This window comes from Anas platyrhynchos, chromosome 9, assembly GCF_047663525.1.
Source record: "Anas platyrhynchos isolate ZD024472 breed Pekin duck chromosome 9, IASCAAS_PekinDuck_T2T, whole genome shotgun sequence".
In the NCBI taxonomy this organism is placed as follows: Eukaryota; Metazoa; Chordata; class Aves; order Anseriformes; family Anatidae; genus Anas; species Anas platyrhynchos.
In genome coordinates this window covers 21,766,145-21,792,491 of record NC_092595.1, presented here as the reverse complement: position 1 = coordinate 21,792,491, position 26,347 = coordinate 21,766,145, and the positions used below count along the sequence as shown (strand labels likewise).

Genomic DNA, 26,347 nt, shown 5'->3' with positions numbered 1-26,347 from the left:
CAGGTGTCTCTTGTTCCACTGGAGTGTGGGTCAGGCCCACATAATATATAAATATTATCCAATAAAGGAGCAGGTGAGCACCAGTGCTGTGTCTGGCAGACACTCCTGGGGGATGATACTGGGAACAGAAGTTTTCAGGAAAGTTGAAGGGGGTTGTGAGTGGGGTAATTCCTCAACCACAGAGCTATAGAAAAGCTGTAACTGGAATGCAGCAGGTGGCTCTCCTTTCTCATTTTCCTTGAGGAACTGTATCTAGAGGTCCAGTGGTGCAGATGGGTTTGTATCCTTGCTTTTTAAATACTGAAGTTCTTAACTTGGCTAGCTAGAGCAAGCTGTAGGGCTAATCAAAGAACTCTTGTTCCTTCTCTGACCTGGTGAACCAGAAAAGACAATGAGGAAGTTCCATGTAGCTCCCTAGCAGGGAGGCTGGAGGGTCATTTCTGGGAAGGGTTGAAATGATCAGCTGATGAAAAATGGTGGAGAATGCTTTGGGAGTGGAGGAGGATCCTGTGCTTTGAGACTTGAGCATTGTATTGTTAGACAATAGTATGTGCCAATTAGTAGTTCTAGGTATTTTCTTTGGTTTGAGAGAGCATTGGAAGCCTTGAAAAGCAGTTAGGGGTGCAGCTTGAAGTTAAGGGGTTTCTCAGTTTTTTTCATTGGCTTTGGATTGTGCCATGCGTGGTACTCACCTGCCTGTTTGCTTGGAGTTTGCTTTTCAGATTTTTTGGCATACTCCCAGCCTAATAATGCAGGACATTTCTTTAAACAGTTGGGGGAGGAAGGCAGCGTTTCCGAAGAGACTCTTAAATACTTCTCATAGTTTGCAAAAGATTATTTGGGGGACAGAAAGTTCTGTGTGCTGTGCAATGCATCACAGGAGCATTACAGCTCTGAGTACTGCTGCCGAATATTGAACTGGAAGAGGACTTAACAGCTGGGTTGACAGCTTGCTTTTCCTTGTTGAAATTGGGCCGGTAGCTCTATTATTTTACAAAATTACAGGCTTTATAAATAGCAGAGCTCATCTATATATGAATAAATAATAGTTGGTAGTGTCATGAAAAAACACATTTAAATATGTGCTCTAAATTATAGTCCGTTCTACTTAGAGCAGATGGTAGAGAGCTGTGTCCTTAAGTTTTTAGGTTTTGTTTTTTCCCTTGTTTAGGTGTTCTTAAGTCGTTTCATTGTGTCACCCGGTAACTAAAACACTAAGAAGGCACTCTTGTTTTGTTTGGTTTCTTTGGAGAAGTACGTGGGAGTTGTCTTTAACTCCAGCCAGAAAAGCTTATGAAAACCTAAGGATGGATTAAAATTTTATCTTTGTTCGTTGATTATTGAATACCATCATTAATTACCGAGTGCTGGGCATATCCTATTGCTTTGTCATATCCAACCAGTGCTTTTACTGTGACAATAACGTGAGATGTGCATTGTGCAGTGCTCGAGTAAGCATGGAAGCATTTTTGATCTGCAAGTGTTTCTGCAAATTCAGATCTAGACAACTTAGTTTGAAGTTGGTTTTGCTTTTGGGTAGACTTTGCTGTTTTGTTGGTGTTCTGTGTTAATTCTATTAATTAGAAACTTGGTAAGAGCATCACAGTAATCCTAACAGCCATTAACCCATGATTGTAAAATGGGATGATGATGATGAAAAATTATGCATAAGATTTTACAGAAAATTAAAGGATCATTACATAGTACAATTCCTTCCTAAAAATGTATGCAGGTCTTGTATTGCTACATGGTAAGGATTTGTGCACATATGCAGAAGAACCAGTGGCCATATGGGCCTAGCTTTACCTTACTCACCTCTAAGGATATTCACACAGGCCTTCAAAGCTTGCTCACATTTCATTCAATTCAATTTCTTCTAATGAAGTGTCATGTATTACTCAGCATTTTTTCTGCTCAAGTTTACAATACAGCTCAATGTTTTAAAGGGTGAAATGTACATCTTCCTCATCAAAAATGAGGGGAAAATATTTGGTACTTACTTTATCTTTGGGCTTAACAAACAAGAAATATAGGTGCCACTGTAGTAGAAGTCAAGCTGGTGGATACTAACAAAAATGAGATGTTAGCACTTAAAACTGACTTGACTGTTTTCTCTCTTGCTGATCTCTGCTTTGAAAGAATTATGAGTTGAAGTCTGTATAAATAAAAGATCTTAGTTTGTTTTTTTCTCGTAATTTCAACAACATGACTTTTTTCCTTTTAATTTCCTTCTGCACTTCTTCTTTCTATCAGGAAACTTTCTTCTTGTGTAGAACTGGACAGAGGCCATGCCTAAAATCTCTTCTGTAGTCTCCAGATAAGGCTCACTTAGTAATGTTTTTACAAGTGAAATTGTGTAATAGGTACTGCTCTTGTGCACAGCTCAATTATTGTCTTTAAAATAAAGCATTTTTGGAGATGGAAGGGAAACCACTGTACATTTTCCACTGTGTTACATCAAATGTAGAAAAGTGTCTAGAAAAATGATATGCCACAGACGGAAGGAAAAAGAGTGCAGCAGCATCTGTTATCCACATTCATATTCAGAGCCACACATTTTTATACAAGTTAAACTTTTTGCCTTCTTCTGGGGGACTATATTGCAGTGCAATTCTTTCTTGGTTTTTGTTTTTGAGCTTGCTTATAAATTCTGAAATTATTTGCTTGCATTGGTGGCTGAATTGGAATGCTACAGTGTGAAATAAAATAAATACAAAGTGGTTAGTATAAAGATCTTCAGTGTCAAAAAACCTCAAATTTCATTTTATCTCCTTATTTTTTAATTATATTTTTTTCCATCACAAGCAAGGAATATACTTATTGTAAAAACAACTTAATTTTGAAAGGATTACGTTTAGCTGGTGATCAGAAACCAGAGTTTGGAAACCTGCGTATTGCAGGCATGATTTTTCTTCTAGGCTAGATTTGGTTTATAGCCTCAAGGCTTTACATTTACCTAAGTCCTAAAATCTGAGTGCTGCTTTCCCTTGGTTAGTTGAGTTTATGCTGATCCATTTCAGTAAGACTTTTTGATATGACCATTTGAAGGATTTTTTTTAATACTGCAGTGTGCTGAATCTGGAAAAATCTGTGAAGGTGACTATTTTTTAACATAAAGCAACAAATGAAGTAACTTGTCTCTTCACAAGTAACTTAAAGTTGCTGATAATAGCAAATAATTAAAATGTGGGTGCACATTGATAGGATTTCCCGATCATCCAAAGCAGTAGGTATCAAAAATTCTGAGATCTGATTGTTTTTGACTTACTGAATTTTTACAAAACTCATTCAAAAGAATTTAAAATCATGTGCAAAAATGCAACTTCGCATAACTTTACGTGAAGTCAGCATTGCACATGTAATACTGGGTCCGTAGGTGAAGAATAAGGCTTGTTCTCTGTCTGAGCTTTGAGATCTGATCGATGCTGAATGTGAAAGGCCAGTATACTCAAATTGTTCTTATTGCCTGTTGTCAGTGGTGGATGACCACAAAAGACCAGATTTTATTTTTTTAACGTGAGTACACAAAAGAAATAACATCATTTAATAGAACTTAGTTGTCTAGTGACAAGAAAGTCAAACTTCAAAGAACCCAAGTTCTTTACAAGTCTTCAAACACTGGGAGTTCTTGGACCTGTTTTTAGCTTGGTGGTCATCAACTTGACTTGTGTGCTATGAAAATGGGGAATTCCTGGGGACAACAGAATAGCTGGATGCTGCTCCTAGAACTGATGATGGGGAAGCTGGGCAAGTGACAGCTCTTGTAGCCAGTTACAGGGCTGCGATGCTTAGTTTTCTGTTTGGTAGCTTAGTCTTTAGCTGCTAGAGGTCCCTTGAGAGTCTGAATGAGAATGTGGAATTAGGAGATGCTTGGGGTTTACTCAAAACTATGAAAAAGAAGAAAATGCAGATAAGTCTATAATGAATGGAAGCTCAGTAAATGGATTAAATTTGAGGAAGCAGAAGGAGTTGGCCTGCTCATGAAGAATTTTAAGATGTCACTGCAGCTTTTCAGTACTTATAGGGGACTTTTAAAAAAGATGGAGAGCAACTTTTTGCTCAGGCAAATAGGACAAGGGGGAATGGTTTTAAACTAAAAGAGGGGAGACTTAGATCTAAGGAGGAAATTCTTCACCCAGAGGGTGGTTGAGGCACAGGATCAGGTTATCCAGAGAAGCTGTGGTTGCCCAATCCCTGGAGGTGTTCAGAACCAGGTTGGACAAGGCCCTGGGCAACCTGATCTAGTGGGTGGTGTCCCTGCCCATGGTAGGAGGGTTGGAAGTAGGGGATCTTTAAGGTCCCGTCCAACCCAAGCCGTTCTATGATTCTAGGATCATTCTGCATCTGGTGTATTTTGCTTACTGACTCGTGATAACAGGCAACTTACCTAACATACGTCTCTCACCTGAATTCTTAAGAATGCTAAGGGAGGTATAAAAAGTTATGTCAATTGGTTTTATTAAGACCTTCTACAAAGTTCTTACCTTTGCACTCTTCTGTGTTTCGCCTCTAGAAGCTGCAGCTGAGGGCATCTGGGCTGTAAATAAATTGTTTCAGGTTATTCACAAAGGAGGTGCAGCTCACCTGGATCACTTCTCTGTTACTGTGAAACAGGACCTTGCTTGCTTCCATTAGTCAGGATCTTTTCCTCAGCAGAGGTGCTGACTGAGAATGCAATTACACAGTTCTTCATCATGATGGCTCGTGAACAGCACGTGTTTTCTGTCGCTGACGGAGTTACTTAGAAGCTTTGATTTCATTCTGATCAGTGACTATTGGAGACAGAGAACAAATCCCTTCAGCTTTCTTAAATAAAAAAAAAAAAATAGTGAAATGTAACAGCTGGTTATTCTTTTCTTTGTGTGTTGTTTTCAGCTTATGGTAACTGTACTTTGATTCATGTGGATTATTTTGCTTGGTACACGTTGAGACCTTGTTCATGAATTCTTACCTGCCAAGCCCTACAGCTGTCAAAGTACTGCTGTTTTGCAGGCTTGAAGATGGACCTTTTAAGTAGTCAGCGTTGTTGTTTGTAAAATGTGATGCTTATTTCTGCACTGGCTGTAAACTGATCAGGATATTTTTCTTCAGGAAATTCAACAAGAAACTGATATCCCCGAAAGAGAACTGGTTAGAGCCCTTCAGTCACTTGCTTGTGGCAAACCAACACAACGTGTTCTCACGAAAGAGCCCAAGTCAAAAGAAATAGAAAATGGTCATATATTTACAGTGAATGATCAGTTCACGTCTAAACTACACAGAGTCAAGATTCAGACGGGTAAGTGGATCTTTATGTGCTGTCTTGTCCCCCAAACTGCCTTAAAGCCTAAAATTCTTTTTGCAGGCTCAATGTCCATAGAAGTAAAAGGAAGCAAGGAATATTTTTTTTGTTTTTGATGAGTAGTTGCATCAAAACAAGAATTTAAATAAGAAGAGTATGGAAGTTAAAATTGAACTTATTGTTTTTCAAAATTTGTAGTTCTCTATTAAAAGGGAAATTCAATTTAAATAATAAAATTAAAAATATCAGGCCACTGACTTTATAAAAAAAAAAAAAAAAAACTGCCTCAGATGTGTAAGCTATTGTACTGCTATGAAATTGAGTGGCATTTTTGTCACATGATACGTTTATTTGCATGTACCAAATGCTGAAATGTCTTAGAGTGATGATATGAGTGGAAGTTAACAGATGAGAGAAAGGAGTCGGTGTGGTACAACTTCACTAGCTCACCAAAGCGCTGGTTTATGCTGTGCATAAGTAATGCTGATATCTTTTGTCTAGGAGACTCTCTAGAAATGGTTTCTGGTTTGTAGTATCGCCATAGATGCACTTCAAAATGTTTTGCAAAATAATTTCCTGATTTTTAGTACATAAGAAAACATTTTCTGACTTGGTAGGTCTTGGTACGTAAAATACACTGCATTGTGGGCAGTTGAGATGTGTTTTGAGTGCAGCCTTGGTAATTCACGTGCTGTTTGTTGCAAGTAATGTAACTCTGGGCTTCTGCGCAGCATGCTGTGTCCAGGGATGTAGGTGTGTAAAATCCAGTAGTGTGTACCAGTAATTAAACTATATCCTGCTGTGTAAGCGATGGCTAGACTGTCTTCAAATGTATGCAGAGTGCTGTGGTCACAACCCATTTGCCACACTTGGAGTATTTCTCTAGTGAGCAAGAGCACAGTGACTAAATGAGATTGTTCAGATCCCTGTGGTCAGAGCACTGGCAGAACTGAGCAAAGTTCTGTGACAGCTCTTGGAGCTTTGGTTCAGTGCTGCTTTTCTACTTCCGCTGCACAAAGTTCTGTGGATGGGGGATATGGTTTGGGGTTCAAGATGGGTTTAAAGCAAACTTGATACTTGTGGTTTTAACATAACAAATAGAAGTCTTCTTACTTATATCTACTTAAAAGGGATAAGTACTTGAGGCTTTTGAGTGAAGAAGAGAAGGGAGGACAGTGATAGCAGCGTATTGCTTATACTTGGGCGAAGAGGTAAGAAAAGCTAGACACAAGGGCAGAAATTAAGCATAAATAGAACAGAATACAAAAGAGAATGCAGTTGAATCAAAGAAGACAAGTGTTGAACTATTTCTTCTGACTGAAGAAATTTCTAAGTATTGGTTTGTGAAGTAAATTTTCAATCCTTTTTCTGTTTTAATTAGCGTATTATTCACCATACTAAAGAGAAGAATATTTAATGGAATCATGAGGTTGGGTAGTGCCTGTAAGCAGATTTGAGTACTGCTCAAATTTTAACATAGCAGTAATTAAGTAACACATTGTTATCTTGTCAGTTGCTATCAAAATATGCCAGAAAGTTAATATGTTCTTGGGGCTGCTTTTCATTAATTATATGTATTTGAGAATGTGAAAACCCAGGAAAATATAACTTGAATTCTGGATGAAATAAATGAAGTTAACATTTGCACAATGGAATTAAAATTAATTCTGCTGTTTCTTTCTTTTTTCTTGAAGTTGCTGCCAAACAAGGAGAATCTGATCCAGAAAGGAAAGAAACAAGGCAGAAAGTAGATGATGACAGAAAACATGAGATAGAAGCTGCTATAGTTCGGATAATGAAATCTAGAAAGAAGATGCAACACAATGTGCTAGTAGCAGAGGTACGCTTGTACATAGTTCTGATATGGACTTGAAGTTATTTTTGTTCTTCCTTTTGAATTCATGAAAGTTACACCATCCTCCCTAACACTTTCTGAAAGGCTTCTGAGAGATGCTATATTTAATCCATCCATTTCCCCCCCCCCCACTGTACATCTAAAGGCATTTAAATCCAAACCCTTCAGTTTAGGGTGTATTCATACGTGTATCTAACTTTCCTTCTTCCCTTTAGTGGCATGACAATGTCGTCACATTCCTTGACATACCAATTGGCAATGAGAACCACTGTACTCGATGGTATTTTCTGTTCTGGTCTTGACTGTTGGGTCCAAGCTTGAGAGTTTTGATCTCTTAGTGAGAAAGAGGGAGAGTCCTGCTGCTCTCACTTCCTAAGTTCTGACAGCTTTGCAGATAGGATGCATTTTCCACTCCTGAACTCTTTTGGTTGTGAAACTGAGAGGATTTTCAGGTGGTAACTGCCTTTTTGGGCGTCAATACTTGGATTCATACTCAAAAAGGAGCAAGCATCTGATGGAAAAAAATGACAGAAGTGTGCAGGCTGCTTTTTCTGCTTCGCAGTTGTAGCCAGCCTTGCTTATGTACAATTTTATGATTATTTTGGTCAGTTAAGATACTTAACGAGCTTGTTTGCACTGTGATCTTATGTTACTGTTTTTGATCTTACATTTTAGGTAACTCAGCAGCTGAAGGCCCGATTCTTACCAAGTCCAGTTGTTATTAAAAAACGTATTGAAGGACTTATTGAGAGAGAATATTTGGCACGAACACCTGAGGATCGCAAAGTATACACTTACGTAGCATAAAATGCATTCAGAAAATTTGATTTATTCTTGGACTATACTCTTCGCATGAACTGGGAAGTTCTTTTAAATCATTAATATTAAGACGACCATCTCTTCTATTAAATTACAATACATGTTCTAGACCGTTCAGATCAAGCCTTTTACTCCTTTTGAGAGTTTTCAACATCAATTGATTGAGCTTCAGGCTTTTCAACGTTATCCCTGTAGAGATCATCCTTACAATTCTTTGGGAAAATGTGAATGTGCCGCGTTTGTTTTCAATACTGTATGAAAACAGAAAAATAAAAACAAATTTAGAAAATACAGCTCATTAAAAAATAATAAAATTGTTGGAATTTCATTTCCCCAGATCTTCAGTGTTGATGTAAATGTGTTTCTGTAGTGTTGCTTAGCACTTCGCGCATTGTATAAGTTGGGTTTTAAAAAAAAAAAAACACAACTGGTAAGGCAAAAATCCCAGTTATATTGCTCTGCTTCAGATGTTTCTTTAACTAGCCATGTTTAATTTAAATACTTGGTAATTTTTTGAAGACCCAAGAATACAACTTGAGCATGTTTCACTCTTCCAGCTGCACTCACTGTTGTTTGAACAACATGAATCAGGAACTTCTGGGGGTTCAGAAAAGACCATAATAAGTTTGGCTTTCCCTTCTGTAATTGAGTTCTTCTAAATTAAACTCTATATTGATTAGGTTTGTTCTGGTTTCTTTATAGGAAAAAGGAAAAGATTTTAGTGTGTATAAACTGTATAATAATTTTTGCTGTTGTACTCACTGCTGATGGTGGATTGTACAGGGCGATGTTTTTATTTCACTAAATGTAGACAAAATAAATTTAAAATAAATGGATCTAGTGTACACAAACAACTCAAGTGTGTTAGAGTACAGGAATGGCAATTTTTGGAACTAAATGCTGTCCTCTGGGGAAACACATTGGGATTATATTTTGTCAGTTAATATCATAGATGGATTTGTAGCCCCAGGGCTTCCCATCACAAGTACATACTTCAGGAGATTAAAGTGAAGCCAGCGCACACTATTTGTTTTTAAAAATGAATTTTAATCATGCAATAAAAAATTGTTACTATATTGAAACTTCCAGTTCTTAAACTAAAGCTTTTTTTCTTCTTCTGAGTATGCTGCAAAAATAGATTTAAAATTGCAGTTCAGTGACGTCACTGTTCTCACAGAATGGGTTGGAAGTGTGCATTGTACCGCAGAGTTTTATTAAACTCTATTTCTAACATTGCAATGCGCATATTACACAGTTCCTCTGCTGTAACTGTTTGTTTGAATTCAATATATTTTGGGGGGAGAGGGACAGTCAGGTTGTTTTTATCCGTAGGTACTGAAAAATACATTTGGTGGGCTTCCCAAAATGCGGAGCTGGAGTCAAAACACAAGAAATTGGTTGTAGATCATTAAGGTACTGCCAGAGTATTTCTTGACCAGCTGTATTAAGCAAATACATTGTTGTGTTTATTTCACAGCAATTCAGTTGAGTATTTTTCATAATGTGCCCCCAATTTCACCCTTCTCTACAGCCTTTTAAGATACAAAGCCGGTCTGTTTTCAGTGGTAGGATGTCCTAAGGAAGAGGACAGGAATTGGCTTGGTTTTAGCCTGATTAAATGATTAAATTCCAAGGCTTTAAAAAAAAAAAAAAATTCACTGAAGTTGACTGCATAAAAAAAAAAAAACTTTCCCCCAATCCCATGATAAGTTCTGAAGTAATGAGGGGGGGAGGTGACTGGAGAGCTTACCTGCCATTGCTCATCAAGGATCTAGCTAGGCCATCAGTGCTAAAAATGGATTTGGTGGCTGTTACTAAAATGCCTGTGTCTGTACAGTATCTGCAGAGCTTCAATTGATGATGCTTTTTTCCACTAACATTAGAAATACAATAATTGTTTAGCGGTGGTACCAGTACTAAATACAGGGTTGTACGACAGTCTGGTTTTGGATTGTCTTAAATTATGAGAAGAATCTTCCTCAAAATGTGGCTGGCTCTTCCATGTATCGGTATAAAGGCTTTCTTTTCCTTTCTTTTCTGCAGGTCTTAATCTTTAATAGCATTGCTGTTGTGACAGTTGCCTGTCAACGCTTTCACAAGTGCTTTTCAGAGAGGAGTGAGTTCACAGCCTTTCCCCGTGGTTTAGGGATGCTAACGGGGCTGTCCCTGACAGTAGGGCTTGATCCTTGGCGGTGCAATTGTAACTGTGCCGTGTGTCAGCTGAAGCTTTTTGCCTCTGGTTGCTTTTAGTAGGCATGGGATTTGGAGTCGTAAGCCTGAATGTTACAGCTGTAGAACCGTGGTTAAGGGCTGGCTGGCTGGGATTGACTGAGAGAGAGAAATTTTTTGGCCACTTATGTGTGCAGGAGTGTTGCTAAAGGAGTAGCAGATGGTGGTAGCTGTCTTCCCATACAAATACTGCAGTGTAGTTTCCATTTTAAATCTGATAGAGCCTTGAAGAACTAATTATTCAGGAAAGGACTTCTGCTCAGGTCACCTTTAAGAGATGTCTTTACCATTGAACAACCAGACTGTGATACCAGGGGCTGACTAAAAGATGAAAATGTGAAAAATGTGATCAAAGCCCTCTGAACAAGACCTCACCGGGGCTCTGCTGAAGGTGAGTTTGATGCCTGTACCTTTACGCTGTGTACGTGAGTGAGATTTCTTCTACAGTCCAGAGCAGAACCCTGCTAGTCCTTACCTAACTTCACTTTTTTTCTTCCTCTCTTAACCTGCCTTTAAAATTTATCTGTAATTTTGTTAAAAGTAGGCTTGCATAGTCATATGTACAAGTAATTATGTACTTTGTTTACTTTGGATTAATGTGCAGTCAAACGCTGTAGCAACGTAAAACTAACGTGGAGTTCACTTTTCATTTTAAAAGTTCTGAAAAATCAGGCTTTGGGTCTTATTTATTGTTATTGAAGGTACGTACATAGACACCCTTATTTTTAAGGGTTGAGATCACACTTCACTTACCATCGTGCAAGAGTACCCTATTTATGCCTGATTTTTTGTTCTTTTCAGCTGGCTAGCTAGCTACTCTTGAATGAAATGTCTCTCGTCACCCCTGTGATAAAGCCAAACTTTGCTCTGAGAATCTTAAAAGCTTTTGCTGTGCTCTTCGGTTCTGGTCTATGAGAATTTGGCAGCTGCTGGGTAGCAGATACATGGCAGTGCAGCCTGTCACGATCTGGCTTTGTCCAATGCAGCAAAAACTGGGACTACTCGTGAGCTCCAGATGCATGTCCGAAACTGTCCGGAACCTGCCTGGCTTGATCTAAATGATCTGAAGCTCCTTAATTATTGTGCACGGTGGCTAAAGGCAAGGTGGGCTCTGATCGTTAGCTTCCAGGTCTTTGGGGTGCTTGAGGGTTAGGAGGAGGATTTGCCAGTCTGGAGCTACACTCCTCGTAGTGCTTAGAGCTGAGCAGAGGCATTGGCTTTTCTCACCTATATTGAAATTCATTTCTGTTAATATTCATTCAGGTATCTCGGATAGTAAATGAAATAACCAATGCGTTCGGTCTGAAGTATGTGTTCAAGCTCCTGTTTGCTGTGATACGTCCTGTGCAAAGTCTGTAAAACTTGATAACACGTCCAGCTGTGAAAGCTGCATAAAAGAACAGGAGGGTAATCTGTGTGCCTCGGGGTGTAGGGACGTGTCTGTGGGATGTGCCCACAACTGGGTTGAATGTTCTGCCTCTCTCAGATGGCTTTGTCTGCCTTTTAACCTTGTGTGTGCTGTGGCAGAAATGAGTAGAAAGAAGCGTAGAGGTGCAGTTTTAAATAGAAATAGTGGCACACCTTTCGTTGTCCAGCAAATGGCTGTGATGAACCAGTGCTAAGCAACAGCAGGCCTGTCAGCACAGCCTGTCTCAGATTTTTGTGCTCTGGTGGTGTCCTTCAGCAGGGCTGCTGCTCAGAGGGTGGCTGCCCCTCCAGCAGGTCTCCCCGGCTGCGCTGGGCTTCGGCCGCTTTGGTGCGACCTTGCTGCTGTTCTGGGTTCTTCCTGCACCTCACAGGATGCTGCTGCTTTGGTGCGTGCTGAGCTTGTGCAGCAGCCCCACTTCTGTCAGGGTCCTGCTCTTGTCTTGGTTTCTTCAGTTCCCTGAAACCGTGGTGTTGATGAGCAGCGAGCCTGTCCGTGCAGGCTGGTGCACTTCACGCCACTGAGATGAGCGACTGTGGGTCAGAAAAGAAATCACATCTGTACTAACAGCAGGGATGCCTTATTACCTATGCTTCTTCCTGCAGCTCCCCCCCACCTCTTCCCCCAAAACTTGGCTTTTATACTGAGCCACGAGCACAGCAGATGCTGAGGAAGCCTCTGTCCCTGACGACTGCTGCTCCGCTCCTGCTGAATCCTGTGGGTGCTGGCGGAGCGCTGCCACGCTCAGAGGGGACAGACCCCAGCATCTCCCTCCCCCCCATGTTTTTATCTATTTCTTTCAATTTTTCTGTTTTCCTTTTTTAACTGAAGCTCTGTTAAACACCCTGTGACATCCCCGATCAGCTGTTTTTACAGTGTCCGACTCAAAACTTCCAAGAATGAATTTTGATGTTTCAAAATGGATGGGGTCAGGACAAGCAACTTCCCTTCCCACGTAACGTGACCTGCTTGAGGACTAAGCAAAGAAGAACTGGGAGTTACGTATGCAAGGTCAGGTGATAAAACAAAACAATACTGGGTCTGGAAAAGCAATCTGAAAATTGTGAGTTTTCAGTCTAGGCACGGCACATGCACTTCTCAAGTTATAGTGCCAGCTTTTCTTCCTTGAATGTTTCTTGCAAGCTGAAAAAAATTCAGTGGATTCCAAAGGCACCCAAAAAAGTTGGGATTATTGGACAGTTCTTGTTTTTCCCTTCTAACTAGTATAACCTTCCCTTTGGCTGTGTTACGGGGGTTGGGGTGGACTATACGACATAGCAAGTGACCCTTGTGCACAGTTAACTTGGGCTGGGGGTTAAGGGAACAAGAACAATAGTAAGGAGCCTTGTCTAGGCTGCAGTCCTGGTGCCTCCAGCTCTGTTCCAGCAGCAGCTCTGCAGATCCATGGTATGACAGTGCTCGGGCTCGCCAGCAGCAGCCTTCATAAGGGAGCCCCTCAGCACCCCTCTCATGGAAACAGGGGAGGGATTTATCCTTCCCAAAAGGAATATTTCTCCACCTCTTGGAAATGTACAGTGATCTCCTGTTCATGTTTCACGTTCTCTGAGTTATTTTAATTATTAACTCAATTTTTGCAGCATACATTTAACATTAAGTGTAGCGTTGGGCAAAATCACACATAGTGGTTTTGTTGCAGAGGTTGTGTCAGAGGAGAACAGCATCAGGCAGTGGCAAATAACTGCTCAATGCCTTGGGAAAACACTGGGTGCTGTCTGAGAGCTAGGGGCAGCACTAATATGCTAAGCAGAAGTACTGAGAACAAAGGTACCCACTGGTTTCCTTAACACCAAGCTTTTGTAAGAACTTTTTTATAAGTTTCACATGAACAGAGCTATGATAACAGCAAGCCGACCAACACCATAGCTGTGGTTTGATTATGGGCCATAGTCTTGCCTGGCCAAAATGCTTCTCAAAATCTGTAGGAGTTATCCCAAGTCCCAGTTTGCATGGTTTAGTGCTGGGTGTTTGGTGAAAAGAGATCTCAGTTACTTGTTCCCTTGGAGTATATAATATATATATATATATAATGGCTGCTCATCGTGCTCCTCGGCCCAGGCTGGGAATTGCATGCTTCTGGGGAAGCAGATTTTACAGAGACCACATACCCTGACTCTAGAAGCCTTCATTCATATCAGGCCCACTGCTAGTCAAGTCTGAGCTGGGACCCACGTGAAGGAGCCCTGCATGTGCTTGTTTGGCTTGGTCCATCTACTGTGGATATAGGTAATATTGATGTGAATAAGATTTTACACTCAATCTGCTCAGGTAATAATGCCATCAGAAATGGAAAAACAAGAAAGAAATGAAATTCTAGCTAGGAAGTGGCAAATAGAAAGCAACAACTGAAAGCACAGTTCAAAGGTGTGTAATATAGCTCCAAATTCTCGAATTGTTCTGCTTCTGTGCTTTAAGCTTTTCCTTTGTTAGCTCCAGTAAGAACTGTGCTCTGAGAATCCAGTGTAGATGTTGTCTTACTGCCCACGACAATTATGCTCTTTCCCTATGTGGGCTGTTAGCGTTATCTTTTTCTTTTTTTCTGGTGTTTTTTCTCTTGTTTTTAATCTTAGTTATTTATTAATTTCATGAGGGTAGTACCCCAAGCCCCAGCACTGATTATAATGTATTTATCCTGTATATGCAAGACACAGCATTGGCTCTTGCTTTAAGGAGCTTATTGTATTTATATCTAGTATGAATTGATTTTTTACAAACTTTGAAATTAAGCCAAGTGTTTAAGGGACAGAAAGCTACTAAAGCTTAAAGGAAAAAGGGAACAGAGAATAGGTCTCCAGCTGTACTGGGAACTCATCTGTTGAAGGCTCTAGCCCTTACTGTGTGCTGTAACCACCCGGCTTTCGCTGTGCAGTCGGCCGTTCAGAGCCACGCAGTAGCTGTCTGTCCTTCATCTGTGTTTCCAAACACCCAGGTCTGAGGCCTGCCAAGGCAAGACTTGTGGGAGAAACTGATAGCCAACCACCCCAAGCCAGTCTGCTAAGAGAAGGTACTTAACTGGCACCTCGTGGTGTGGCTGGGGATGCGGAGATGGTGCAGACTTTGCCCAGGTGAGGCTTTGTTCCCCTCCTGCTGCTCAGCACCCAGGGGCATTTCCTCTGGGACAAAGCCACAAAGGGAAGTCCTCAAAGCAGCATTGGGGCCCGATGCTGCCCTACTGTGCTCCCACACCCTGCCCTTTGTTCGCAGAGCTTGCGAGGGCACGTGCCAAATCCCAGCAGCTGTTTCTTAGACCTTGTGCACAACTTCTGTGAGTATTTACTGTTGTTTGCTTGGACGTTGCCTCGCTTGAAATTCCATTACAGATGAGGCTAATAATCTCCTGCAGCTCGTCTGTCACAGCATTTGTTATCAACTTAATTAATTATGCAAATCTGCAACTCCAGCGTAGTGTGGGATCCGGGCCAAGGCTGCTGGTGGTGTTTGTTTTTTTTTTTTTAATTAGAATTTGGGTCGTGTTACCCTGTATCTTAGGACAGTCGCCCTCAGGACTGGGAGTAATTAGAAGCCTTCACACCACGTAGGCCGATTTGCTCCTGGAGCCGAAGCTTGGGCCTGCTGGCAACTCGCTCATTAACGCCCGGCAGGGCGCGGCTTCTGCCGGCGTCTGCTGCTGGCCTTCCAAGAATTTTTCCTTGAGTTGTCTTCGACCATGCTATAATAAGCTGATTAAATGAACAGTTCATGAGATCCTGCGAGTCTCTGCCTTGTCTCGATGTGCCCGTGCACAGCCAAGGGGCAGGAGGGAGGAGGATGGCCCACCACGGGGTGCCGGTGGCTGCCTCTCGCCCACGCTGCTGTGGGCCGCAGCGTCCTCTCTCCGGGTTGCTTTTCTCCTTGTTTGAGCAGAATTGGGACTGATCCGGGCCTGGCAGCTGTGTTATTATCAGCCTCGTTCATATCACTGCAATGGTGCTGGCTCAACGTGGGGTTTTCAAGCTCCTGTTGAAGTCAGTGTGTGTTTGGAAACTCGGGCCTCAGACGAGGTGCTCCTTTTCCTGAGAAATCGTTCAGGCACCAATGGTAAAACCTCGGCCACCTCTAAGCCTGCGGCAGGTTCGTGGTCTGCCCCGGTGCCAGTGGTGGCCTTGTCTCGGTGGTGCTCTCCCAGCCTTGTCCTGGCACCAGCTCGGTGCTGTCTGAGGATAACTCCTTGGCTTTGTAACTTTTGCTTTACTTTCTGAAGCACGGCCGCTAAGTGCTCAGGGAAAGCGTGGTTTGCCCCTGGCTGCCCTGGGGCCGTGCCCTGCGCTGCCGAGGGATGCCGTGTCCCCAGCCTGCTGCTGGAGGCTCCTTTTTGTCAGGAGGAAACTCCTTTTTGTCTGCATTTAACTCCTGGGTGAGCCTTGAAACCCTGCCCGCTCCGCGCGTCGCCTGGAGCAGTGTTTCCTAAGGCAGCGTCCAGTGGCTGTGTCCTGTCGACGGGAGGAGCTGCAGCCCCGCCGGCCTCCCCTTCCCTCTCCTCCTCATGGCTCCATTTTTTCTTGTTTTCTTTTCTTTCTCTGCTTGGATCCTGACTTGCTGTGCGTGGTGAGCTCTCAGTTTTCTGTGTCTCATTGCTGACAGACCCTTGCTGGATCCCTCTCTTAAAGCCTGTTAAGAAGAAGGAACAAGAACTATTCGGGAGAGAAGTCTGCCTTCCTAAGTGCAGTAGGTTAGATTATGATTTTCTCTTCTGGCCATTGGGTTTTTGCTCAGAAGCTGTGATGAACTGGAGGCACAAAGTTTGGAACAAGAGGCAGACTCCTTAAAAAGCTTCCTGTATTCAAGTAAGACCTTAATTCTGCTTTTTGGCTCAGTAGTGTGTGTGCTGCAGATAACTGTTGCCTAGCAGGTGAATTAATATTTTTGTCCATGTAGGAAGAGCTTGAGATTGGCATTTAAAAAAAAAAAAAATCTTTTAAAAGCAAGGAAGCCCCAGACGTTGCATGGATTTAATGAGGCCTGCTCTTGAGGTGCTGAGGTAACAGAGTCACTCTCCTGAAAGTTAATTATGTGCTAGTGTACGAAGTCTAAGCCCTCACCAAGTTGCTTCGTTATGGAAGTTACTATGGATTTAGGATTAAATCCTGTGATGCATCATCAGTCCTGCGGGCGTCAGCTGGAGTGAAGGGTTCAGCACCTCAGAGGACTGGCAGCATTGCAGGAGCTCATTAGGAAAAGGAATTATTAATTATTCTGCACTGCCTTTCCACTGTAGGATTTGAAACATATAGCAGGTAGTGCTCTGAGCCCTCACCCAACAAAGTACCTGCTGGCTGTTTACATCTGGAGTTTATTTTATGGAGAGTTTACTAGTGAATATTGTGGTGGTTGGTAAAGTGTGTGTTTCATCTGCTCTGACACAAAACTAGACTCTGATGTATTTTGTGAGCCAGACTGATTTTTTTTTTTGCATAGGATTGAACTATTATTTTTCTAATCTCTTAAAGAAATCTTTCTTGGCGTATTTGGTAGGTCACTATGAATAATGTGCTTTTCCGTTTGGCAGCCGGGCTGGAAAGCAGGGGGAAGGGGAAGCCGAGAGGAAGGCAAGAACTAATCATAGTCAGGGATCGGAGTGAAACCAACACTTTCATTTTCCTACAAAATCCAGAGAAATTGGTTACAGTCATCCACTCAAATCCAAGAACTTCTGCTGCTCTAAGAAAAGTGATGGATGCAGAGGTCAAAACTCTCGAGACTGAAGCAATGAGGGAGGTGGTGGGAACGGCATCTGGCTTCTCTCCGGTGCGGGGGAAGTCCCCTGGAGAGACATTAAGGGCATGAGAATACCCCTGTGAGGTTGGAGGGCCTGGGTCTGAGCCCTTCTGCGTGGACATTTGGGTGGCACAGCAAAGTGGACGGGAGCAGAGCCCTCCTCCACCGCACGGTGCATGGCTGGGTGGTGGGACCCCATGGAGGGGCTGGGGCAGAGGCTGGCGTTCAGTTCGCCTTGTGGTCCTCGTGGTGGGTGTCCCGGCCTGGAGCTGCCGGTCTGAGAGCTTCCAGGTCCAAGCACGAGGCCTGGCGGTCGTCCTGCAGGCAGGTCCATCCCTGCAGCTCAGGGTGAGACGGCTTCCCTGGCCTGCCCCAGCACCTGCAGCATCACTGCTCAGTGCTTGGCTCCTGCCTCACGTAGCTTGGTTTGTTGGCTGAAGTAAAACCCAGTGACATGTGAAATGGATGGCAGCTGCTTCAGGTCCCTGCTCTGCAAAGGAGAGATGCCGCTGACCTTCCGCACCCTCTGTTGATGCCACCCGCCCGTCTGGGCACCGGTTTGTTTGGGATGAGCAGGAGCCCTGTTAGCTGCCCCGTGCCCTTCCCTTCCCGACTCACAGCACGTCCTGCGGGGACTCTCCTCCAGGCCAGGCACAGTGCTCATGTTTCTGGCTGCAATAAGGGTCCTGACAAACTCTGTCAGCCTCAGTGTTTTCCTGTACAGGCAAAATTCCCATTTTTCTCACACTCAGGAAGGCCGATGACTGCCTGCCCCTTTGTACTCTTCCCTGCAGCAAAGAGCTGATGGATCATTTCCTTTTTTTTTTTTGTAGCTCAGTAATATTTTGTGTTGTTTGGAGCTTGTACGGTGTTCTGATGGTTTAATGCTCACAGTCTTCACTCTTCCTGCAATTGTCCGATGGTTGGATGTATTGTCTGCATCCCAACAAGTCATTACTCGCTTGGAAGCGTTGTGTGTAGCTTTGTCTCTATCAGTGCAAATTAATTTTTTCTTCATTTTCTAGTCTTATTGTACATTGGTCTCAGTGCAGCTTTAAATTATGACTGGTTTTCTGTCAGTGAGAGTGATCTTTTAAATAAAAGAAAGCAAAGGCACGGATTGTTGTACCTCTAGACCATGGAGATTTTGTTCAGTTGAATATAAAGCTAAGGTTATATTAAAAAAATAAATAAAATAGTCCTAACTGAGGGTTTTGAATGCATGGCCTTCACTAACAGTGGGCTTTCTGCTCGGTGAGTTAGCTTTGTGTGCGCGGATGTTTGAGAGGAAAGCTGGTGTATTGGCTGTGTTGTGCTCCGTTAGATGGGACTGGGCATGTCCTTGGTGTCCCCAGCCTTGATTTAAAGCCTGCTGTGCTGTGGGCACTGCTCGCCGGGAAATGGGGGTGCCCTGATTTGTGCACCCTCCTGCCGGGCTGCAAAGCGAGGAGGCAACAGGAGGGTGTGATTTGTTGTCCAGGTGCTACCTGCCCCGGGAGGTGTGTAGCTCTGAGCTGTGGCTTCTCCCACAGCGCCTCTGCCCCGGAGCTGATTCCTATCTGCCCTTATTGTTATCTGTCCAGTTCACATGGCTTTTCCCTTTTGTTAGACTGCTTTCCTTCCTTGTTTGTAAAGAATAGCTTATCTGTGTGCCCCAGCAGGGTGTGACTCGGGGAGATCACACGCTTCCACATCCAGCTGAAGCACAGCCCGCTGACGGCGAGACCACACGGCTGAGGTTTGGGGTTTCCAAACATCGTGGCTCTGGGACCTGGCGCTGCCCCGGGGGCAGGCGAGGGTGCCTGCTGTCAGCTGGGAGCAGGGGCACTCTCCTGCTTCAGCCTCCCTGTCCCCAGGGCACAGAGGCGTTTGTGGAGGTGGTTGCGTGAGTGCCGTGACCAGACCTGGCTCGGACGTTTGAGCCTTCGTCTGGGCTCTGCGGTGACCTGAGTGCCTTGGAGCCGGCCCTGCCGTGCCTGGGCACAGCTACCTGCGTCGTGCACGTGTGTGCAGACCTGCTCACCTCACCGGGTTGTTGCAAGGCGTGCGAGTGACTGGGTTCTTCTTTGGTCTTGGAGCACGCTGTCCGTGTTACTGCCGCTCCGAACGTGGCAGGAGGAGCGAGCACCAATTTGTCTCTTTCTGTTCTGTTTTGTAGGGAAGCTTCGCCATGGGTGACCGAGGAGACTCTCTGATGACTGTGCACCTTCTGGCCAAGGCAGGACACTCCTCGTTTCTGCAGCAAACTCTGGATCGGCTCTTGGAGTGGATCTGCCCCGACATCCGACTGTTCTTTGTGTCTGAGCGGATTGCGCCACAGAAATACTATGAGAGGTACCGCAAGAGGAGCTGCGGCTTTCCTGGAATATCCGTCCTCCTTTTTCTGCACGAGGACCTGGGAGAAGAGCGGATTTTCCAGGTCTATGACCTCCTCCAGCGCCCGCCCTGGCGCTACCAGTGTGCCCAGACTGCCCGGGGGCAGAGCCCTCCCCGTGCGCTGGCCGACCAGGACTTCTACGGCCTGGACGAGCAGATGCCCGTGTGGGGCATCAGGCGGGTGCACTGCGGCCCCGAAATCCTGCGTGTGACCCTCTACTGCAGTTTCGACAACTACGATGACGCCGTGGGGCTGTACGAGATGATCCTGCGGAAAGAAGCAGCTGTGCAGAAAAATAACTTCTGCCTCTTCGTGCTGTACGCGAGCGAAGCCGTCGCCGTGCAGCTCTGCCTGAAGCAGCTGCCCGCTGGGGTGGCTGCGGAGCCGAAGGAGTCGGCGGCCTTGCAGTTCAAGGTGCAAGAAATCGGGCAGCTGGTGCCTCTCCTGCCCCATCCCTGCATTCCTATCAGCAGCACCAGGTGGCAAACGCAGGACTACGAAGGAAATAAAATTCTGCTTCAGGTACGTGTGCGGCGTTTGGGGAGGAGAACTTTTTTTTCTTTCCTCCAGCAAAAAGCAGAATGTGCTCAAAATGGAAATTGAGATTTTGCTTGTTCCTGTTCGGTTCTGAATTTATGAATGCAGCAATTGGTACCTGCCAGTGCCATGATGCCGTTGATAAATGAGCACTCATCCTCAGAATATTTCTGTATTGTTAAATTAACATCAGGACTGCTTGCCTGAAATTGAAAGTATTAATACTTTTTTTTTTTGAGCTGTCAAGTTTTAACTTTTTTACCTTCCTCGCCAGACTCAAAAGATGGTAGCAGCCAGTTCTCTTTCCAGTAAGCTGCTACCTTATAACTGTGTTTGAGGGCAGCATTTCAGCATCATGCCATCCTAAGCCAGGTGTTCTGCAAGTACAGTGCTGATGCAACGTCACCCACAATTGGTTTTACGAGCTCTCAAGCAAATTGCAGTTGAGCGAAAGTGCTAAAAAAGAAATCTGAAATAAAGAAATCATAAGAAATCTTGTTCCCTTTCTGTTCCCATGTGCAGTCCGGTGGTTGTGTGAATGTGAGTAAAACCAGACAGCTTGCTGAGATGATCCTTACTAGGGACGGCACCTACGAGCAGGAGGGAGGTTGAGCTGTGTGCTTGTTTTCTATTGCAACAGCCCCTCCAGCCTCTAATTTTATATATATATATATATTATTTTCTGGGAGGTTGTGATTTGGATATTTAAATAACCTGCCCATCCTATTTCCTTTATATGTTGGGCACTGTGCTGGTGCTGTTGCTGTGCCGCCTGTCACAGTGGTGAGACCCCGGGGTTACAGTCAGCTCATATTTTGGGGGCTTGTACATGAGGCCGGGGCTGGTTTTCTCCATGCACGTCAACCACGCCGTGTCTCATCTACCCACGCTGCGCCTCGTCTCCCCTCTCTCAAGCTTGTACAACCGCTGCTGTTCAGAGGGCAGCCCCCAATGGCACGCATCATGGGGTGTCAGCGCAGCAAGGCTCGCTGTGAGCGCTGGCACTGCGATGTTTTAACAAGGTTCTCTCCAACTTCTCCTCAACAGGTTCGGGACAGCCCCAGGCAGAGCGAGACACGTGCTGGGCTCCCCAGCCAGCGTAGCAGCGGTGCAGGCACAGAACGACCCCAGGGCTCGCTCCCGGCCCCTCTCCCCGTTGTGCGGGGCAGCCCCGAGCAGAGGGGCTGGAGGGCCCGAGCCTTGGGGCTGAAAACAAAATCCCAGCACAGCGCAGCCCCCGCTGTGGAGCAAGCTGGCAGCGACCTTCACCGGCATTGCTGCTCCTCCTGGAGCACTGCGGCGGCCCCACCAAGGTGGGACGTCCCCTCCCGGCACACACGGGTGAGCGGGGGGCTGCAGGAGAGCCGGGCCCCCCGGCTGCCAGTGGAGACCAACGTGGACACGGGGCTGGCCGTGGGGAGTCCTGCGGGCGGCCCCTGCCCCCTGCGCCGCTTCCCCAGGGACCTACGCAGCCTCCTGCAGCCCCCAGCGCTGGATGCGGCCGGCGTCGCCATGCCAGCCCCTGCCAGCACGTGGCCCTCGTCTTTGGCAGCCAAAAGGAAAGGAGCAGGGCAGAGGGCCTTGGGCTTCCGCTTGCAAACACCCAGAGTCAGCCCTGGAGTGAGGCCCGAGGAGGAAGAGGAGGAGTTCTTCATATGACTGGAGGCAAATGTCCCGGATGGGTGCGTTATTTCCAAACGGCGGTGATGTGCTTTCGTCTGGAAATGCAGAGAGCACGCCCCACGCGGTGTGCCTCTCCCTGCCGGACCCCCTGTGCCCAGCCCTTCCCTGCAGCTGTGAAATGTTTTGGCATCGGGCTCCCTGTGGCGGGCCCTTTCCACGGAGCAATGCTGAGAAGGCTGGGGGCAAAGCAGGAGGAAGAGCGCTGCGTCTGCAGGAGAGCTTGGTTCTTAAAAAGCGCAGAATAGAACGGAGGATAATTGTGCCATGGACAAGAATAAGCCATGCAAATCCTAGATATGATCTAAAATGCTAATAAATAACAAGTAGCTCTGTTGAAAAATGTGTTGAGATGGGTAGAAGTTGCAGCTCGGCCACAGGAGGCTGCAGGATGCCCACAGCGTGCAGGGGCTCGTCACTGTGAGTAGTGGTGTGGTCAACAATAATCGTGCTGGTCTCCCTCTGCCTTCCTTTTCACATCCCCTGCTGTTGGTATTTAAAAGCTATCAGTGTTGTCGACTTTATGCACGATGTGAAACATAACTTTTTTCTTTTTTTCTGAAGAAAACATTTCAACAGCTACCTTTTCCCATGGTAGCACAGCACGCACAAAAAGCAAACATTTGCAGAGAAGACTTTGAGCTACGTCTCTGCTCCAGCAAGACTTTGTTGCCTATATGCACGGCACTGAACAAAATAAACCCAGCAAGGGGCCAGGCTTTGTTAGACCAGCATGCAGTTATCTGCAGGGCGATGAAAATCCCAGCTGGGTCTTAAATGACAGAAGACAAGAAGCTGGAGGCGTGGAGGGAGCCGCTGAAAAGCAAAAAGGGCAGGAGAAAAGAAGTCGTGCAGGAGCAAAGGATGCTGAAATAACCACACTCTGCCTGCAGGCTGCGTGGTTCCACGGGTGCAGGCAGCAGAGCCGTGGTGGGTGCTGGTCCGGGCTGTGGGGTGACACGGGCACACTGGGGACGTGGTGCCCAAGGAGCACGGTGAGCAGTGCTCCCAGTGACGGTTTCACACTGCGATGTGGTCTTCAGAGAGTGGTGAAGCCTGGTCAAGCCCTGAAGAGGGGCAGCTGCGCTGTTCTGGTTTTACCCACTGCAGATCTAGGTCTGCTGGCAGAGGCGGGTGGTTGTCTTCTGCTTGTTTTAACTGGACACTTGAAAAACAAACAAACCCCAATGTTTTCCTATGGTCTGTAATGTTTTGGGCTTTTTATTAAAGCATAGTATGGTATTTTACAACGGTGGTGATGATTACTTGACCTTACCTCGCATGCTAGAAACTGGTCCAGTGCTTCCCAGCAGCGGGGAGGTTTGGTGAGCAGGGGGCTTGCTGCGGTGTGGGTGAGGGTGAGTGGGAGGGATGGGGAGCAGTGACGGGGACAGGTCCGTACACACGGGTTACCATCCTGGCAGTGGGCACGGGGGCATGGCGATGACCCCAGGAGTGGGATTCCCAGGATAAACGGCTTTCAGTGGAGATTTCATGGCCAGGTTCTCTGCTCAGCGTACTGGTGGATCTGGTGTGGGCTTTGCTTCTCTTGGCTCAGGATAGAGAAACCTCCGCAGCTATTTGGTGGAGAAAAAAACATCCCACGTAGCAGAAATCCCTGTGCTCGCTGCATTTGCAGCAGGGACATGAATCAAAAACAGTTTCTTCAGCCCCAAAAGACTGCGGCAACTCTGGCGGCTGTTGGGAGCGCCCTGGTGATGCTGCCCTGAGCTCTGCCAGCCCAAGCGTTGTGTCCTGGGTGCTCCGGGGTGCCCGGGCCCCAGCCTGCTTGGCAATGCAAAGTCTGTGGGTCTGTCCAGCCCCACAGACCTGGGGCTGCTCTCCCCTGCGCTGCAGCCCCGCTGCACTTTCCTGAAGTGCTCATAACGAGGGTGCCGGTGCTGCAGCTCCGCCTGGTGCCCAGCCCGTCCTTCTCACTGGATTTCCTTCTCTGTTCCTGTTAGTTCAGCCTCTCTGCTGGCGAGCTGTGCGGTCAGCTAACGGGATATGTCGGATATGTCGTGTAAGTGACGGGAAAAGAGGGGCTGGAGAGGTGGCCGCCTCCGGCACCGATGCGCTGCGGTTTCCTACGCGCTCGTTCTGGGGCTGCTGAGGGTCCGGGACCTGTAAGGCACTGCCCCGATGTGCTTGTGAGAGGCCTCTGCCAGCATGTGCTAAGGGGGATCAGCTCTTTGCTTATTCTTTTTTCCTGTAATCATAGAAGAAAAATTAAATAATTAGTCTTAACGGGGAGTAATTTAACTCCAGAACTTTGAAAATAAACTTTAAAAATAGACTTCTCCCTTTTCATCCATAGCCAAGCACCTACAGGCTGCCCTTGGCTTGTTAGGAATTAACCAGTCTTTGCCTCCACCCCCTCCCAAATGTAACAGTGATTGTACAGAAGAACAAAGCACACCTGTAACGATGTGTGATTGCTCTCCCACTGCCAGGTAACGCGTTCTGCTGCGTGTAGAGGATGCACCTGCTCGACCCGGGGCTGGGAACTCAAACATCTCCTGTTTTACAGGAGGAACAGGGCTCACACCCCAGTTTAGGGGTGCACAGGATGAGACATCAGTGTGTCAGGTAGTGGTCAGCATGGGCTTGGGGTCCTGGTTCCTCCCGGGAATTTCTCCACCTCCTTTTCCAGCAGACTCCCCCCCCTAAACCAAACCTGCCCCGCCGTTTGCTGTGCTGCTCTGCTAATGTTTAATTCTCATAATTTCAAAGTGGCTTTGAGAGGTTTCCATCTCCCATGGAGCACTGGCATTAATATTCCAGTGCAGAGCCTCAGTTCTGCTGCTGATTGCAGGCAAGGACAGATCCCCTTCCTATCAGTATGAATTAATATTCCTTAAGAGCCCCAAAAGCTTTCTTCTCCCCTGTCGCCCTCCCCAGGCGCTGGCAGCCCGGCTGTGCTGGAGGTGATTAGGTTTGTAAACGTGCTCCCGCAGGCACTCGCCGACACCGTGAGTGTTCTCATCGCACTTGTGCTGCTGAAATCATGACAGCCTCGCTTCCCTAATTGGGATTGTCCCGCGTTGCAGCTCGGCATCAAGGGGAGCCCGATGTCGAGTGGGAGTGGGGAGGCGCTGAGCAGGCAGGGCTGGGTGGTGGCACAGGGTCATTGGTGGGTGACAGCCCCCTGCTCGTCCTCCAGCCCTGACAGCAGCGATGGGAGCAGGAGAGCTGCTGGCTCAGCAGCGGTGAGCCCTCGTCCTGCAGGGCTGCTCCCCTGTCTGTGTGATTCCTCCTTTTGCTCCCGCTGGGCTGGAAGGACCAAAGGTCTGTGCCGGGCTCCACGCTGGATGGAGCCAGCCCTCAGCTCCCATTGTAAACCAGCAGGGAAACACCCTGCCACGGCTGCAGGAGCACCCTGCCCCACGATACCCACTGGTGCTGCTACTGCGGGCTGTAGGAGCTGCACAGAAGCCCCCGTGCCCCGGCTGTGCAGGGCGGCGTGCGGCACGGGGGCTGCCTGCTTGCTGGGAGCATGTAGAGGGGTCGGGTCCATGTTGTTCCCATGTTACTTTTTGGATCTGCAAACTCTCTGGTGCGTGCTTGGAGTGGAAGTGCGTTCTGTGCTTTTGCTTCAGCAGAACTGGCTTAAAATGTTCCTGGGATCCTCAATTAAAACAAACACAGAAGATTACACTCAGGGAACCTCCCCGGATGATACAAGCAGTGTGATTCTTACTGGGAAGCTGGTACAAAGGGAACGAACGTGGTTTGGCTGTCCCAGCAGCTGGAAGTTTTGTTTTCAGCCTGGCAGTGGATAGGAACAAGCTTTGGTCATGCTTCTCTCCCTCTCCTATTTGCTATTCATGTTAGACTGAAACACATTGGAAGAGTGACCACACGTATTAGGAACGGCACAAAGAGCTGCTTCCTTCAAACTCGACCGCAGGGAAAACCCGTGGTGGTCTCTGGGATGGGTGAGGGATGATGTGAACTGGCATTATGAAGCCTCGTGCTGCAGCCTGAACCCAGCGTTTCACTGTGCCGGTATCTGGCTGCCCGACGCACCGGGTACGGCGATGCTTGTGTTGGCCCGCGTCCTCCTGCCAGTCAGTGCTTCCAAGCAGCTGCATCCCAGAGGGGAGCCAAGTGCCTGGGAGATAACCAAACTGCTGCTGGCTCCACCAGAACCGCCACGGTGGGTGAGATGCTGAAAGCCAACACCCAGGCTCCTCTGAAGGCCCGGCTGGCTTCACCCCCTGGGCCGATAGCCTCCCGCTGAGGAGGGCCCGGGGCTGAGCCCACAGCTCCAGGTTGGGCTGGGTCAGCGAGGGTTTGGGGCTGTGTGAGCTGGGAGACTGGGGACAGGGTGGGGAGGGGGCAGGACTTCCCTGATGATTTTGCTGTGTTTTTTCATCTTGATTTAATTCAGAACTACTGGGCTTCGTG

General features: G+C 46.3%; 2 protein-coding genes across 8 annotated transcripts in view; both read left to right on the top strand.

Annotated features, from left to right (window-relative positions):
• Positions 1–8,293, top strand: part of CUL3 (cullin 3) — a 53,376-nt gene extending 45,083 nt beyond the window's left edge. For all 3 annotated transcript variants that reach the window (XM_027464079.3, XM_072042252.1, XM_072042253.1), the window contains exons 14-16: positions 5,092–5,278; positions 6,976–7,121; positions 7,812–8,293. In XM_027464079.3, coding sequence (XP_027319880.1) covers positions 5,092–5,278; positions 6,976–7,121; positions 7,812–7,943 — 465 coding nt within the window. In that variant the 3' untranslated portion in view covers positions 7,944–8,293. The remainder of the gene's footprint in view (positions 1–5,091; positions 5,279–6,975; positions 7,122–7,811) is intronic.
• A 7,762-nt stretch (positions 8,294–16,055) lies between these two features.
• On the top strand, positions 16,056–23,187 carry FAM124B (family with sequence similarity 124 member B). 5 transcript variants are annotated; one of them, XM_072042750.1, is made up of 3 exons: positions 16,056–16,297; positions 19,502–20,242; positions 21,305–23,187. In XM_072042750.1, exons 2-3 carry the CDS (start codon positions 19,514–19,516, stop codon positions 21,914–21,916), a joined length of 1,341 nt encoding a protein of 446 aa, XP_071898851.1. In that variant the 5' UTR covers positions 16,056–16,297; positions 19,502–19,513; the 3' UTR covers positions 21,917–23,187. The 5 variants fall into 5 exon arrangements, with proteins under 5 accessions (XP_071898851.1, XP_027320223.2, XP_071898850.1 ...); XM_027464422.3 differs by having other exon boundaries at positions 16,056–16,412; XM_072042749.1 differs by lacking the exon at positions 16,056–16,297 and adding an exon at positions 18,743–19,346.
• The last annotated feature ends 3,160 nt before the right edge of the window (positions 23,188–26,347 follow it).